Consider the following 13,143-nt stretch of genomic DNA (forward strand, 5'->3'; position numbering starts at 1 on the left):
TCTTGGAAAGTAATCGAATTAAAAACACCAATGCGTCGTCTATCTGGTGTTTCGTACTTCGTTTGGATTAGACATATTAGGAGCTTGTGTACGTATATAACTGTCAGAACCACTTCGCTCTCCCTGGGCAACAATTAGCACAACTCAAACCAAAACATCTGTAGAAAAGTCCACGAATTGAGGGAGCAACTATTCTCTTGTGACGCACGGAAGAGAAGGATTGAGAACGAGGGAGAAATAACTAAAAAAAACTTAAAAACACGGAAAAATTGACAAAAATGCATGGGGTATGCAATAGACAAGAATAATCATTTTGCTTTCGGCGTGGTCATGAATGGTATTCCTAATAAAGTGAGAACCGTTAATAACATGAAATTTGTGCAATACAATATGTTTGATGCTGAGCCTAAAGCCGACTGAACCATAGCCTAAGTCAGGCGCTTGATCAGTGAATACGCAGTGAGCGAAAACGACAAAAAATTGATCGCAAAGCATGATCGGCCATCATCCATGAACTGGTTGAGAATTATCACACTTTAGAGAAATTGTGTTGTCAACCTGTCAAAGAGTTTTATTGTTATGAATACCAGAACTGAAGAAGGAGTTGTACTTTAAGAAAAAGAAACCAAAATTTCCACTCATTCATTGGCCACATATTTCCTTCACTGTAAAATCTTGATCAAAGACCCCCCTCCCGCAAATATAGATTCCACGAAAGCAAGTTGACAGTTATCAAATTAACATCATTATCATGAAAAAAAAGAAAAGTCCTCATTCCACTTTAAGTTTCAGATTTCCTCCAAATTATTTTCAAACTCATCGAAAGTGTTTTCATTGTTGTCATTCCACCATGCAGTTTCTATGCCTTCATTATTATTATGAACTCCAAAGCCTCCAGAACCCTCCTTGTCATCATCATCACTCCACTCTGTATCCTCAAATTGCGCGTGATGCTCCACAAATTTAGGGACGTTTCGAATATCTTCGGTATCTGGATCTGAAGCTTCGGTTTCTGGAAAGTCGTCTCTAGCATCGAGAGCACCTACGATATCTACAATCGTTTCGAATTAATTGTCAATATCATCTACGTGATGATTTGAATCTAAAATCTCATTTGATTCACCTTCAGAAGAGGAGTCATCAGCATTTCTTTCATTCTGTTTGGAATGTTCACTTTCATAAGGGTCGTCCTCAGTGCCGAAAGAGTAGTCATCTTCATTCTGGTCCCAATCTCTATCATCAGAACCACCTTAGATACATAAAGAGTCATTAGCAAAATCTTCTTTATGATTCGAATCACCCGTACCTTGGAGCTCATCTTCTTTAACAAAGCTTAACATCAAAATCGAAAGAGTCCTGAGTATCATCCTCTTTCTGGTTCGAATCTTCATTTTCAACGAGCTCCTCTTCGATACCAGAGTAGTCAATTCTATCATCATCATGGTGATCAAGGTCTTCCGTTCCATCAAATTCACCTTTAATGCCAAGAGCTCATTACTTTTGGCGTTATTGAGAGAGAAATCCTAACTTTCATGGAACTTACCCTCACTATCAATAGAGTCATCACCACCGTCACTCCACTCGATATCCTCATAGCCATTTGGCTCACCTTTAGCACAAACAGAGCCGTTAGTATCACCTTAATTTTGACGTCAATCACCATAACAAAGTTTTCTGAGGCTTACCTTCACTATCAATGAGGTCATCATCCTCACTGTCCCTCCACTCGATATCTTCATCACCTTCTAGCTCACCTTAAGCACAAGGAGAGTTGTTAATATAATTTTGATTGCAATGTTAATCTCCATGAAAAAGTTTTCTGAGGCTTACCTTCATTATCGATGAGGTCATCATCCTCACTGTCTCTCCACTCGGTATCTTTATCTTCATCCGGCTCACCTTTAGCACAACAAAAGCCATTTGTATCATCTTAATTCCGATGTCAAACTCTATGTTACTTTCATAGAGCTTACCTTCACTATCCATGAAGTCATCATCTTCACTGTCCCTCCACTCGGCCTCTTCATCGCTATCTCGCTCACCTGTAGCACAAAGAGAGTTGTTAATATCATCTTAGTTCCGATGTCAATCTTCATGATAAGTTTTGGAGAGTTTACCATCGTTATCAACTTGGCCATCATTGTCACTCTCTTTCCATTCGACATCTTCATCGACATCCTGCCCACCTTAAGCACAAAGATAGTCATTTGTATCATTTTAATTCCGATGTCAATATTCATGTTCCTTTTATAAGGCTTACCTTCAATGAAGTCTTTATCTTTATTGCCACTCCACTCGACATCTTCATTGTCATTTAGCTCACCTTTAGTACAATGACAGCCTTCAGTTCATCTTAATTTCAATGTAAATCTCCATGAAAAAGTTTTCTGAGGCTTACCTTCATTATCGATGAGGTCATCATCCTCACTGTCTCTCCAATCGGTGTCTTTATCACCATCCGGCTCACCTTTAGCACAAAGAGAGCTGTAAGTATTATCGTAATTCTGATGTGAACTTCGTGATTAGTTTCATTGGGGTTACCTTTACTATCAATAGAAATGTCATCATCGTCACTCCACTCGAGATCCTCACCGCCATGTGCCTCACCTATAGCACAAAAAGAGTTGTTAATATCATCCTAATTCCGATGTCAATTCTCATGAAAAGTTTTATGGGACTTACCATCACTATCGACTAGGTCATCATAGTCACTGTCTCTCCATTCGACATCTTCATCGCCAGCCGGCTTGCCTTTGGCACAAAGAAAGCCATTTGTATCATCTTAATTCCGATGTCAAACTCCATGTTACTTTCATAAAGCTTACCTTCACTATCCATGAAGTCATCATCTTCACCGTCTCTCCAATCGGCATCTTCATCGCTATCTCGCTCACCTGTAGCACAAAGGGAGTCGTTAGTATCATCTTAAATCCGATGTTAATCTTTAGGATAAGTTTCGGGGAACTTACCATCATCATCAACGAGGTCATCATCGTCACTGTCTCTCCATTCGACATCTTCATCGCCATCCGGCTCACCTTTAGCACAAAGATAGTCAATTGTACTATCTTAACTCCGATATCAAACTTCATGTTACTTTCATAAGGCTTACCTTCACTATCGATGAGGTCGTCATCTTCACTGTCTCTCCAATCGGCATCTTCATCGCTATCTCGCTCACCTGTAGCACAAAGGGAGTCGTTAGTATCATCTTAATTCCGATGTCAATCTTCATGATAAGTTTCAGTGAGCTTACCATCGTTATCAACGAGGTCATCATCGTCACTGTCTCTCCATTCGAGATCTTCATTGCCATCCTGCTCACCTTTAGCACAAAGATAGTCATTTGCATCATCTTAATTCCGATGTCAATCTTCACGTTACTTTCGTAAGACTTACCTTCACTATCAATGAGGTCATCATCTTCAATGTCTCTCCACTCAACATCTTCATCGCCATCTGGCTCACCTTTATAACAGGGAGAGTCGTTTACATCATCTTGATTACGATGTGAATCTTCATGGTAACTTTCATTAGGTTTACCTTCACTATCGATGAGGTCATTATCTTCACGGTCTCTCCCATCGGTATCTGCATTGTCATCCGGCTCACCTTTGGCAAAAAGAGAGTCGTTAGTGTAATCCTAGTTCTGATGTGGTATTTATGATTTGTTTCATAAGGGTTACCTTCACTATCAATAGAATTATCATCACTGTTGTTCCACTCGATATCTTCATCACCATCAGTCTCACCTGTAGCACAAATAGAGTTGTTAATATCATCCTTATTCCGAAGCCAATTTTTATGATAAGTTTCATGAGGCTTACCATCACTATCGTCGGGGCCATCATCTTGACTGTCTCTCCACTCGACATCTTCATCGTCATCCTGCTCACCTTTAGTATAAAGAAAGCCGTTTGTATCATTTCAATTCCGATGTCAAACTCCATGTTACCTTCATAAAGCTTACCTTCACTATCGATGAAATCACCATCTTCACTATCTATCCAATTGGCATCTTCATCGCTATCTGGCTCACCTGTAGCACAAAGAGAGTCGTTAGTATCATCTTGATTCCGTTTTGAATCTTCATGATAAGTTTCATTAGGCTAACCGTTACTAGCGACGAGATCATTACCGTCACTGTCTCTCCATTCGACATCTTCGTCGTCATCCGGCTCACCTTTAGCACAAAGATAGTCAATTGTACTATCTTAACTCCGATATCAAACTTCATGTTACTTTCATAAAGCTTACCTTCACTATCCATGAAGTCATCATCTTCACCGTCTCTCCAATCGGCATCTTCATCGCTATCTCGCTCACCTGTAGCACAAAGGGAGTCGTTAGTATCATCTTAAATCCGATGTTAATCTTTAGGATAAGTTTCGGGGAACTTACCATCATCATCAACGAGGTCATCATCGTCACTGTCGCTCCATTCGACATCTTCATCGCCATCCGGCTCACCTTTAGCACAAAGATAGTCAATTGTACTATCTTAACTCCGATATCAAACTTCATGTTACTTTCATAAAGCTTACCTTCACTATCCATGAAGTCATCATCTTCACCGTCTCTCCAATCGGCATCTTCATCGCTATCTCGCTCACCTGTAGCACAAAGGGAGTCGTTAGTATCATCTTAAATCCGATGTTAATCTTTAGGATAAGTTTCGGGGAACTTACCATCATCATCAACGAGGTCATCATCGTCACTGTCTCTCCATTCGACATCTTCATCGCCATCCGGCTCACCTTTAGCACAAAGATAGTCAATTGTACTATCTTAACTCCGATATCAAACTTCATGTTACTTTCATAAAGCTTACCTTCACTATCCATGAAGTCATCATCTTCACCGTCTCTCCAATCGGCATCTTCATCGCTATCTCGCTCACCTGTAGCACAAAGGGAGTCGTTAGTATCATCTTAAATCCGATGTTAATCTTTAGGATAAGTTTCGGGGAACTTACCATCATCATCAACGAGGTCATCATCGTCACTGTCTCTCCATTCGACATCTTCATCGCCATCCGGCTCACCTTTAGCACAAAGATAGTCAATTGTACTATCTTAACTCCGATATCAAACTTCATGTTACTTTCATAAAGCTTACCTTCACTATCCATGAAGTCATCATCTTCACTGTCTCTCCAATCGGCATCTTCATCGCTATCTCGCTCACCTGTAGCACAAAGAGAGTCGTTAGTATCATCTTAAATCCGATGTTAATCTTTAGGATAAGTTTCGGGGAACTTACCATCATCATCAACGAGGTCATCATCGTCACTGTCTCTCCATTCGACATCTTCGTCGTCATCCGGCTCACCTTTAGCACAAAGATAGTCAATTGTACTATCTTAACTCCGATATCAAACTTCATGTTACTTTCATAAAGCTTACCTTCACTATCCATGAAGTCATCATCTTCACCGTCTCTCCAATCGGCATCTTCATCGCTATCTCGCTCACCTGTAGCACAAAGGGAGTCGTTAGTATCTTCTTAAATCTGATGTTAATCTTTAGGATAAGTTTCGGGGAACTTACCATCATCATCAACGAGGTCATCATCGTCACTGTCTCTCCATTCGACATCTTCATCGCCATCCGGCTCACCTTTAGCACAAAGATAGTCAATTGTACTATCTTAACTCCGATATCGAACTTCATGTTACTTTCATAAAGCTTACCTTCACTATCCATGAAGTCATCATCTTCACTGTCTCTCCAATCGGCATCTTCATCGCTATCTCGCTCACCTGTAGCACAAAGGGAGTCCTTAGTATCATCTTAAATCCGATGTTAATCTTTAGGAGAAGTTTCGGGGAACTTACCATCATCATCGACGAGGTCATCATCGTCACTGTCTCTCCATTCGACATCTTCATCGCCATCCGGCTCACCTTTAGCACAAAGATAGTCAATTGTACTATCTTAACTCCGATATCAAACTTCATGTTACTTTCATAAAGCTTACCTTCACTATCCATGAAGTCATCATCTTCACTGTCTCTCCAATCGGCATCTTCATCGCTATCTCGCTCACCTGTAGCACAAAGGGAGTCGTTAGTATCATCTTAAATCCGATGTTAATCTTTAGGATAAGTTTCGGGGAACTTACCATCATCATCAACGAGGTCATCATCGTCACTGTCTCTCCATTCGACATCTTCATCGCCATCCGGCTCACCTTTAGCACAAAGATAGTCAATTGTACTATCTTAACTCCGATATCAAACTTCATGTTACTTTTATAAAGCTTACCTTCACTATCCATGAAGTCATCATCTTCACCGTCTCTCCAATCGGCATCTTCATCGCTATCTCGCTCACCTGTAGCACAAAGGGAGTCCTTAGTATCATCTTAAATCCAATGTTAATCTTTAGGATAAGTTTCGGGGAACTTACCATCATCATCAACGAGGTCATCATCGTCACTGTCTCTCCATTCGACATCTTCATCGCCATCCGGCTCACCTTTAGCACAAAGATAGTCAATTGTACTATCTTAACTCCGATATCAAACTTCATGTTACTTTCATAAAGCTTACCTTCACTATCCATGAAGTCATCATCTTCACTGTCTCTCCAATCGGCATCTTCATCGCTATCTCGCTCACCTGTAGCACAAAGGGAGTCGTTAGTATCATCTTAAATCCGATGTTAATCTTTAGGACAAATCTCGGGGAACTTACCATCATCATTAACGAGGTCATCATCGTCACTGTCTCTCCATTCGACATCTTCATCGCCATCCGGCTCACCTTTAGCACAAAGATAGTCAATTCTACTATCTTAACTCCGATATCAAAATTCATGTTACTTTCATAAAGCTTACCTTCACTATCCATGAAGTCATCATCTTCACTGTCTCTCCAATCGGCATCTTCATCGCTATCTCGCTCACCTGTAGCACAAAGGGAGTCCTTAGTATCATCTTAAATCCGATGTTAATCTTTAGGATAGGTTTCGGGGAACTTACCATCATCATCAACGAGGTCATCATCGTCACTGTCTCTCCATTGGACATCGTCATCCCCATCCGGCTCACCTTTAGCACAAAGATAGTCAATTGTACTATCTTAACTCCGATATCAAACTTCATGTTACTTTCATAAAGCTTACCTTCACTATCCATGAAGTCATCATCTTCACTGTCTCTCCAATCGGCATCTTCATCGCTATCTCGCTCACCTGTAGCACAAAGGGAGTCGTTAGTATCATCTTAAATCCGATGTTAATCTTTAGGATAAGTTTCGGGGAACTTACCATCATCATCAACGAGGTCATCATCGTCACTGTCTCTCCATTCGACATCTTCATCGCCATCCGGCTCACCTTTAGCACAAAGATAGTCAATTGTACTATCTTAACTCCGATATCAAACTTCATGTTACTTTCATAAAGCTTACCTTCACTATCCATGAAGTCATCATCTTCACTGTCTCTCCAATCGGGATCTTCATCGCTATCTCGCTCACCTGTAACACAAAGGGAATCGTTAGTATCATCTTTAATCCGATGTTAATCTTTAGGATAAGTTTCGGGGAACTTACCATCATCATCAACGAGGTCATCATCGTCACTGTCTCTCCATTCGACATCTTCATCGCCATCCGGCTCACCTTTAGCACAAAGATAGTCAATTGTACTATCTTAACTCCGATATCGAACTTCATGTTACTTTCATAAAGCTTACCTTCACTATCCATGAAGTCATCATCTTCACTGTCTCTCCAATCGGCATCTTCATCGCTATCTCGCTCACCTGTAGCACAAAGGGAGTCGTTAGTATCATCTTAAATCCGATGTTAATCTTTAGGATAAGTTTCGGGGAACTTACTATCATCATCAACGAGGTCATCATCGTCACTGTCGCTCCATTCGACATCTTCATCGCCATCCGGCTCACCTTTAGCACAAAGATAGTCAATTGTACTATCTTAACTCCGATATCAAACTTCATGTTTCTTTCATAAAGCTTACCTTCACTATCCATGAAGTCATCATCTTCACCGTCTCTCCAATCGGCATCTTCATCGCTATCTCGCTCACCTGTAGCACAAAGGGAGTCGTTAGTATCATCTTAAATCCGATGTTAATCTTTAGGATAAGTTTCGGGGAACTTACCATCATCATCAACGAGGTCATCATCGTCACTGTCTCTCCATTCGACATCTTCATCGCCATCCGGCTCACCTTTAGCACAAAGATAGTCAATTGTACTATCTTAACTCCGATATCGAACTTCATGTTACTTTCATAAAGCTTACCTTCACTATCCATGAAGTCATCATCTTCACTGTCTCTCCAATCGGCATCTTCATCGCTATCTCGCTCACCTGTAGCACAAAGGGAGTCGTTAGTATCATCTTAAATCCGATGTTAATCTTTAGGATAAGTTTCGGGGAACTTACTATCATCATCAACGAGGTCATCATCGTCACTGTCGCTCCATTCGACATCTTCATCGCCATCCGGCTCACCTTTAGCACAAAGATAGTCAATTGTACTATCTTAACTCCGATATCAAACTTCATGTTACTTTCATAAAGCTTACCTTCACTATCCATGAAGTCATCATCTTCACTGTCTCTCCAATCGGCATCTTCATCGCTATCTCGCTCACCTGTAGCACAAAGGGAGTCGTTAGTATCATCTTAAATGCGATGTTAATCTTTAGGATAAGTTTCGGGGAACTTACCATCATCATCAACGAGGTCATCATCGTCACTGTCTCTCCATTCGACATCTTCATCGCCATCCGGCTCACCTTTAGCACAAAGATAGTCAATTGTACTATCTTAACTCCGATATCAAACTTCATGTTACTTTCATAAAGCTTACCTTCACTATCCATGAAGTCATCATCTTCACCGTCTCTCCAATCGGCATCTTCATCGCTATCTCGCTCACCTGTAGCACAAAGGGAGTCGTTAGTATCATCTTAAATCCGATGTTAATCTTTAGGATAAGTTTCGGGGAACTTACCATCATCATCAACGAGGTCATCATCGTCACTGTCTCTCCATTCGACATCTTCATCGCCATCTGGCTCACCTTTAGCACAAAGATAGTCATTTGTATCATCTTAATTCCGATGTTAATCTTCACGTTACTTTCATAATGCTTACCTTTACTATCGATAAGGTCATCATCTTTAGTGTCCCTCCACTCGACATCTTTATCGCCATCTGGCTCACCTTTAGAACAGGGAGAGCCGTTTACATCATCTTGATTATGATGTGAATCTCTAGGGTAATTTTTATGAGGCCTACCTTCACTATTGATGAGGTCATTATCGTCACTGTCTGTCCCATCGGTATCATCATCGCCATCCGGCTCACCTTTGGCAAAAAGAGAGTCGTTAGTGTAATCCTAGTTCTGATTTGGAATTTATGATTTGTTTCATAAGGGTTACCTTCACTATCAATAGAATTATCATCACTGTCACTCCACTCGATATCTTCATCACCATCAGTCTCACCTGTAGCACAAAGAGAGTTGTTAATGTCATCGTTATTCCGATGTCAATTCTCAGGATAAGTTTCATGGGGCTTACCATCACTATCGACGGGGCCATCATCGTGACTGTCTCTCCACTCGACATCTTTATCGTCATCCGGCTCACCTTTAGCACAAAAATAGTCATTTGTATCATTTTAACTCCAATGCCAAACTCCATGTTACTTTCATTAAGCTTACCTTCATTGTCGATGAAGTCATCATCTTTACTGTCTATCCAATCGGCATCTTCATCGCTATTTTGCTCACCTTAAGTACAAAGAGAGTCCATAGTATCATCTTAATTCCCATGTCAATCTTCATGATAAGTTTAGTGGGTCTTACCGTCGCTATCCACGAGGTCAATATCGTCATTATCTCTCCATTTGACATCTTCGTCGCCGCCCAGCTCACCTTTAGCATAAAGAGAGTTATTGCATCATCCTAATTGCGATGTCAATCTTTGTGTTACTTTCATAAGACTTACCTTCATTATCAATGAAGTCATCTTCTTCACTGCCACTCCACTCGGCATCTTCATCGCCATCTGGCTCACCTTTAGCACAATGAGAGCCGTTAGTATCATCTTTATTTCGATGTCAATCTCCACGAAAAAGTTTTCTGAGACTTACCTTCACTATGGATGAGGTCATCATCCTCACTTTCACTCCTTTCGATATCTTCATCGCCATCTAGTTCACCTAGAGCATCAAGAGAAACGTTAGTGTCCTCCCTCTCTTTGGTTATTCAACATTATAAGTTTCGTGGAACTATCTGGGGCTCCCCTTTAGTACTAAAGGTAACATAAGTATTATTCTTATTCTGATAAAAAAATTTTGAGTTTCAGGAAGCTTACCATCAGAATAATCACTGTGCTTGTCCTCAATACCGAAGTAATCATCAGGATCATCATTGTTTTCAGTTGAGTCTTCAGTTCTATCGAGTTCACCTTAAATACCAAGAAGGTCATTAGTATCGACGTTATTGACATATAAATTCTCATTTTCTAGCTCACCATCAGCATCGCTAGACTCATCACGATCACCGCCACTTAACTCAGCATCTTCATCGACATCCGGCTCACCTTTAACAAAAAGTTAGCTGTGAGTGCTTTAAGCAGGGATATCATTAGCATCAGTGTCATTCTCATATAAACCCGTACTTTCATGGGGCTTACCTTCACTGTTGATTAAGTCATCACCGTCGCTCCACTTGGCATCTTCATCGTCATTGGGCTCACCTTAAGCACAAAGAGGGTTATTAGTATCATCTTTACTCCGATGTGGATTCTGCGTGATAAGTTTCATGGGGATTGCTTTAAGTACTTAGGGATTCATTTGTATCAACGTCATTGTCAATGTCTGTTGTACGGAACTTACGCTCACTATCGATAGAGTGATCATAATCACCGTCTCTCCACTCTGCGTCTTCATCGTCATCCAGATCACCTATAGCACCAAGATAGTCATTAGTATCATCTCAATTCTGATGCTAATCTCCAAGGTCGTGGGGGCCTACCTTCACCATCGATAGAGTCACCTCCTTCTTTGTCTCTCCACTCGGCATTTTCGTTGTAATCATCACCGTTAGTCCAGTTGGCTTCTTCATCGTCATCGGCTCCACCTTTATCATGCAAAGAGTCGTTAATATCATCTTCATTCGGGGGTGGATCATTTTCGGGGTACCTACCTTTAATGCTAGGGAAGTCATTACAACTGTAGTATAATCCTCACTCTGGTATATATATTCAGTGTCATGAAGTTTACCGTCAGAATCAAGAGCTACATCATTGTAAGGTTATTTATAAGGTGATGTTAATGACTCTTAGTTCCGAGAGTACGTTAAGAATTCAATGACTTATGCATAGCGTCTTCATTTCAACCTGAATCCTCAGAGTCACCGGGTCACTTTCATTGTCGAGACATGAATCTTCAGGCTCATGGGGCTTACCTTCATAATCGAAAATGGCATCAATATCATTTTCTTTCCACTCGGAATTCTCAGAGTGATCGGGAACACCTTCAAAATATTCTGAGTCATCATGATTATTATCATCGTTTTGACTCATACCTTTGTTATCAATGTCATCTTCTATTTGACGATAGTAAAAAGCATCATCTTTATTCCGATCTGAAATATCAATGTCTTCACCGTAAAGGGAAGACTGGTCTTCGGATGATTCATCGATCTTTTCTTCGTCTGTGCTTTTCTCTTCATCAATAGATCTAAAATAATCATCTGGTTCTTCGCTTTCTTTGAACGCTCCTTCTGTGCCACGGGCAATTTTATCAGGAGGGTGTTTCATGTCCTGTAGAATTCCTGTATCGAGGAACAGAAGTCTTCCTGAGAACGGGGATGTTTATGAAAGTTTTCCATCGAGACTAAAACTGACGTCATCAGACTGTGGAAGACTGTTGGCTGATAGCTTTTCATCTTAACTACTCTTTAGGAAATTTAGTGTCAGTGTCCAGCCATACGTAAATTATTATTCTGAACCCTACCGTTACTCTTTGAAACCTTTGATACCATTTCGCCGAGCCAGAACTGACTTATCGTGAGCTTAAGAGTACTTTACTTTAACTACCTTGAAATGAAAATCTACGCGCACGACGTAAGAGTATCAGAAACTAAACAACCTAGAATAACAGAGTTAAAAAAACGTATGTACACATCACGGACTTTCGCGGGCTAACGCCATGGAGCCATAGCAATGGTCGCAACACTACAGACTTGCCAAAGAATCAGGGAAGGTTTTGAAAAATTGAAAGTTGTCGGGAATTTACATCAAGGGTTATGCCTATTGACAGTTGTCTAACATGGATATACAGCCTATCTTTTGAACACCTCAGTTCGACTGTTTCATTCCTGGACAAACGCTGAAAGCTGGCTGCAAAGTACTTAAAACTCAGTAGTTTTAACACAAGCGCTTTTCAGCAGTCGTTGCTTTATTAGTCACTTTGCTTCAGATAAACTACTCAATAAAATTTTAGCATCACTTGGGTCGCGCGATCCATTAAAGAAGTGCGTGCAGCTCTTTTTATTATTGATTATGTCGAACAAATTCACCCCTAGTGTTCGATGTACCCTCCCCAACCGCATAAAAAATGAGGAAATTAGAATTTAAAAATGCTTTATCAACATGACCTTCGGCGATTAGAGCTGTTTTTTATTACTAACTTTGGTTTTGCCCTACCAAGTTCTATGTCTGGCATAGTAATTCGCGCTATGATCTTGTCGATTACATTTTCCTGCGCCTGAAGCAGGATACGTCTGCCAACTTTGTGCTATCACTTTCTATAATTAATAATGTTACAATGATTGGCCTTCGTTCATAAGCTCCAGTCATTGGTTGGTGACCCCACAAGACGATATACCCGGTTGACCTATTAATTATTATTATATAGGTAATCACATGATTTCGAGTGCAATAAATAAGCACGAGTAATTTTTTCTCAAAGACTAATAAAATTGCACGAGCCCTTTGGGCGAGTGCAATTTGTGGTCTTTGAAAAAATTAACGAGTGCTTATTTATTCCAAATTGCACGAGGAAAATCATGTGATTTCGTATTAATAATATACATGAAAAAATACGAGATAGCTTGTCATAATAGTCCATTTTACAGTTGTGTGCTTGGA

General features: G+C 40.4%; 3 protein-coding genes across 3 annotated transcripts; all 3 read right to left on the reverse strand.

The window, feature by feature from the left end:
- Positions 1–592: 592 nt before the first annotated feature.
- On the reverse strand, positions 593–2,849 carry LOC131788719 (aspartic and glutamic acid-rich protein-like). Its single transcript, XM_066172918.1, has 11 exons — positions 2,683–2,849; positions 2,542–2,607; positions 2,399–2,467; positions 2,261–2,323; positions 2,118–2,186; positions 1,974–2,042; positions 1,831–1,899; positions 1,686–1,754; positions 1,544–1,609; positions 1,124–1,249; positions 593–1,051 (listed from the first exon to the last, which is right to left on the reverse strand). The coding sequence occupies exons 6-11, from the start codon at positions 1,984–1,986 to the stop codon at positions 789–791; spliced, it is 606 nt and encodes a 201-aa protein (XP_066029015.1). The 5' UTR covers positions 1,987–2,042; positions 2,118–2,186; positions 2,261–2,323; positions 2,399–2,467; positions 2,542–2,607; positions 2,683–2,849; the 3' UTR covers positions 593–788.
- LOC136277696 (nucleoprotein TPR-like) lies at positions 2,086–4,068 on the reverse strand. The gene is made up of 14 exons (XM_066160237.1): positions 3,971–4,068; positions 3,828–3,896; positions 3,687–3,752; positions 3,544–3,612; positions 3,400–3,468; positions 3,257–3,325; positions 3,113–3,181; positions 2,970–3,038; positions 2,826–2,894; positions 2,683–2,746; positions 2,542–2,607; positions 2,399–2,467; positions 2,261–2,323; positions 2,086–2,186 (listed from the first exon to the last, which is right to left on the reverse strand). The coding sequence occupies exons 1-14, from the start codon at positions 3,992–3,994 to the stop codon at positions 2,086–2,088; spliced, it is 936 nt and encodes a 311-aa protein (XP_066016334.1). The 5' UTR covers positions 3,995–4,068.
- A 41-nt stretch (positions 4,069–4,109) lies between these two features.
- LOC131788828 (serine-aspartate repeat-containing protein I-like) lies at positions 4,110–11,811 on the reverse strand. The gene is made up of 48 exons (XM_066160280.1): positions 11,457–11,811; positions 11,025–11,195; positions 10,886–10,954; positions 10,684–10,746; positions 10,522–10,590; positions 10,363–10,455; positions 10,139–10,207; positions 9,994–10,062; positions 9,852–9,920; positions 9,708–9,776; positions 9,565–9,633; positions 9,281–9,349; positions 9,137–9,205; positions 8,994–9,062; positions 8,850–8,918; positions 8,707–8,775; positions 8,563–8,631; positions 8,420–8,488; positions 8,276–8,344; positions 8,133–8,201; positions 7,989–8,057; positions 7,846–7,914; positions 7,702–7,770; positions 7,559–7,627; positions 7,415–7,483; positions 7,272–7,340; positions 7,128–7,196; positions 6,985–7,053; positions 6,841–6,909; positions 6,698–6,766; positions 6,554–6,622; positions 6,411–6,479; positions 6,267–6,335; positions 6,124–6,192; positions 5,980–6,048; positions 5,837–5,905; positions 5,693–5,761; positions 5,550–5,618; positions 5,406–5,474; positions 5,263–5,331; positions 5,119–5,187; positions 4,976–5,044; positions 4,832–4,900; positions 4,689–4,757; positions 4,545–4,613; positions 4,402–4,470; positions 4,258–4,326; positions 4,110–4,183 (listed from the first exon to the last, which is right to left on the reverse strand). The coding sequence occupies exons 1-48, from the start codon at positions 11,809–11,811 to the stop codon at positions 4,110–4,112; spliced, it is 3,723 nt and encodes a 1,240-aa protein (XP_066016377.1).
- Positions 11,812–13,143: the final 1,332 nt, after the last annotated feature.

This window comes from Pocillopora verrucosa, chromosome 1 (assembly GCF_036669915.1).
Source record: "Pocillopora verrucosa isolate sample1 chromosome 1, ASM3666991v2, whole genome shotgun sequence".
NCBI classification, from domain to species: Eukaryota; Metazoa; Cnidaria; class Anthozoa; order Scleractinia; family Pocilloporidae; genus Pocillopora; species Pocillopora verrucosa.

What these genes read in the sequence shown, in the direction of transcription:
- LOC136277696 (XM_066160237.1), bottom strand. Translation starts at nt 3,994, where the DNA reads ATGGTGATTTCATCGATAGTGAAG. An exon ending in TGACCTCATTGATAGTGAAG is followed by an intron (nt 3,326 to 3,399) that starts GTAAGTCTTACG and finishes TTTGTGCTAAAG; the next exon opens with GTGAGCAGGATGGCAATGAA. An exon ending in TGACCTAGTCGATAGTGATG is followed by an intron (nt 2,608 to 2,682) that starts GTAAGTCCCATA and finishes TTTGTGCTATAG; the next exon opens with GTGAGGCACATGGCGGTGAG.
- LOC131788719 (XM_066172918.1), bottom strand. An exon ending in TGACCTCATTGATAGTGAAG is followed by an intron (nt 1,610 to 1,685) that starts GTAAGCCTCAGA and finishes TTTGTGCTAAAG; the next exon opens with GTGAGCCAAATGGCTATGAG. An exon ending in TGATGACTCCTCTTCTGAAG is followed by an intron (nt 1,052 to 1,123) that starts GTGAATCAAATG and finishes AAACGATTGTAG; the next exon opens with ATATCGTAGGTGCTCTCGAT.
- LOC131788828 (XM_066160280.1), bottom strand. Translation starts at nt 11,811, where the DNA reads ATGAAACACCCTCCTGATAAAATTGCCCGTGGCACAGAAGGAGCGTTC. An exon ending in TGACCTCGTTGATGATGATG is followed by an intron (nt 7,484 to 7,558) that starts GTAAGTTCCCCG and finishes TTTGTGTTACAG; the next exon opens with GTGAGCGAGATAGCGATGAA. An exon ending in TGACCTCGTTGATGATGATG is followed by an intron (nt 5,475 to 5,549) that starts GTAAGTTCCCCG and finishes TTTGTGCTACAG; the next exon opens with GTGAGCGAGATAGCGATGAA.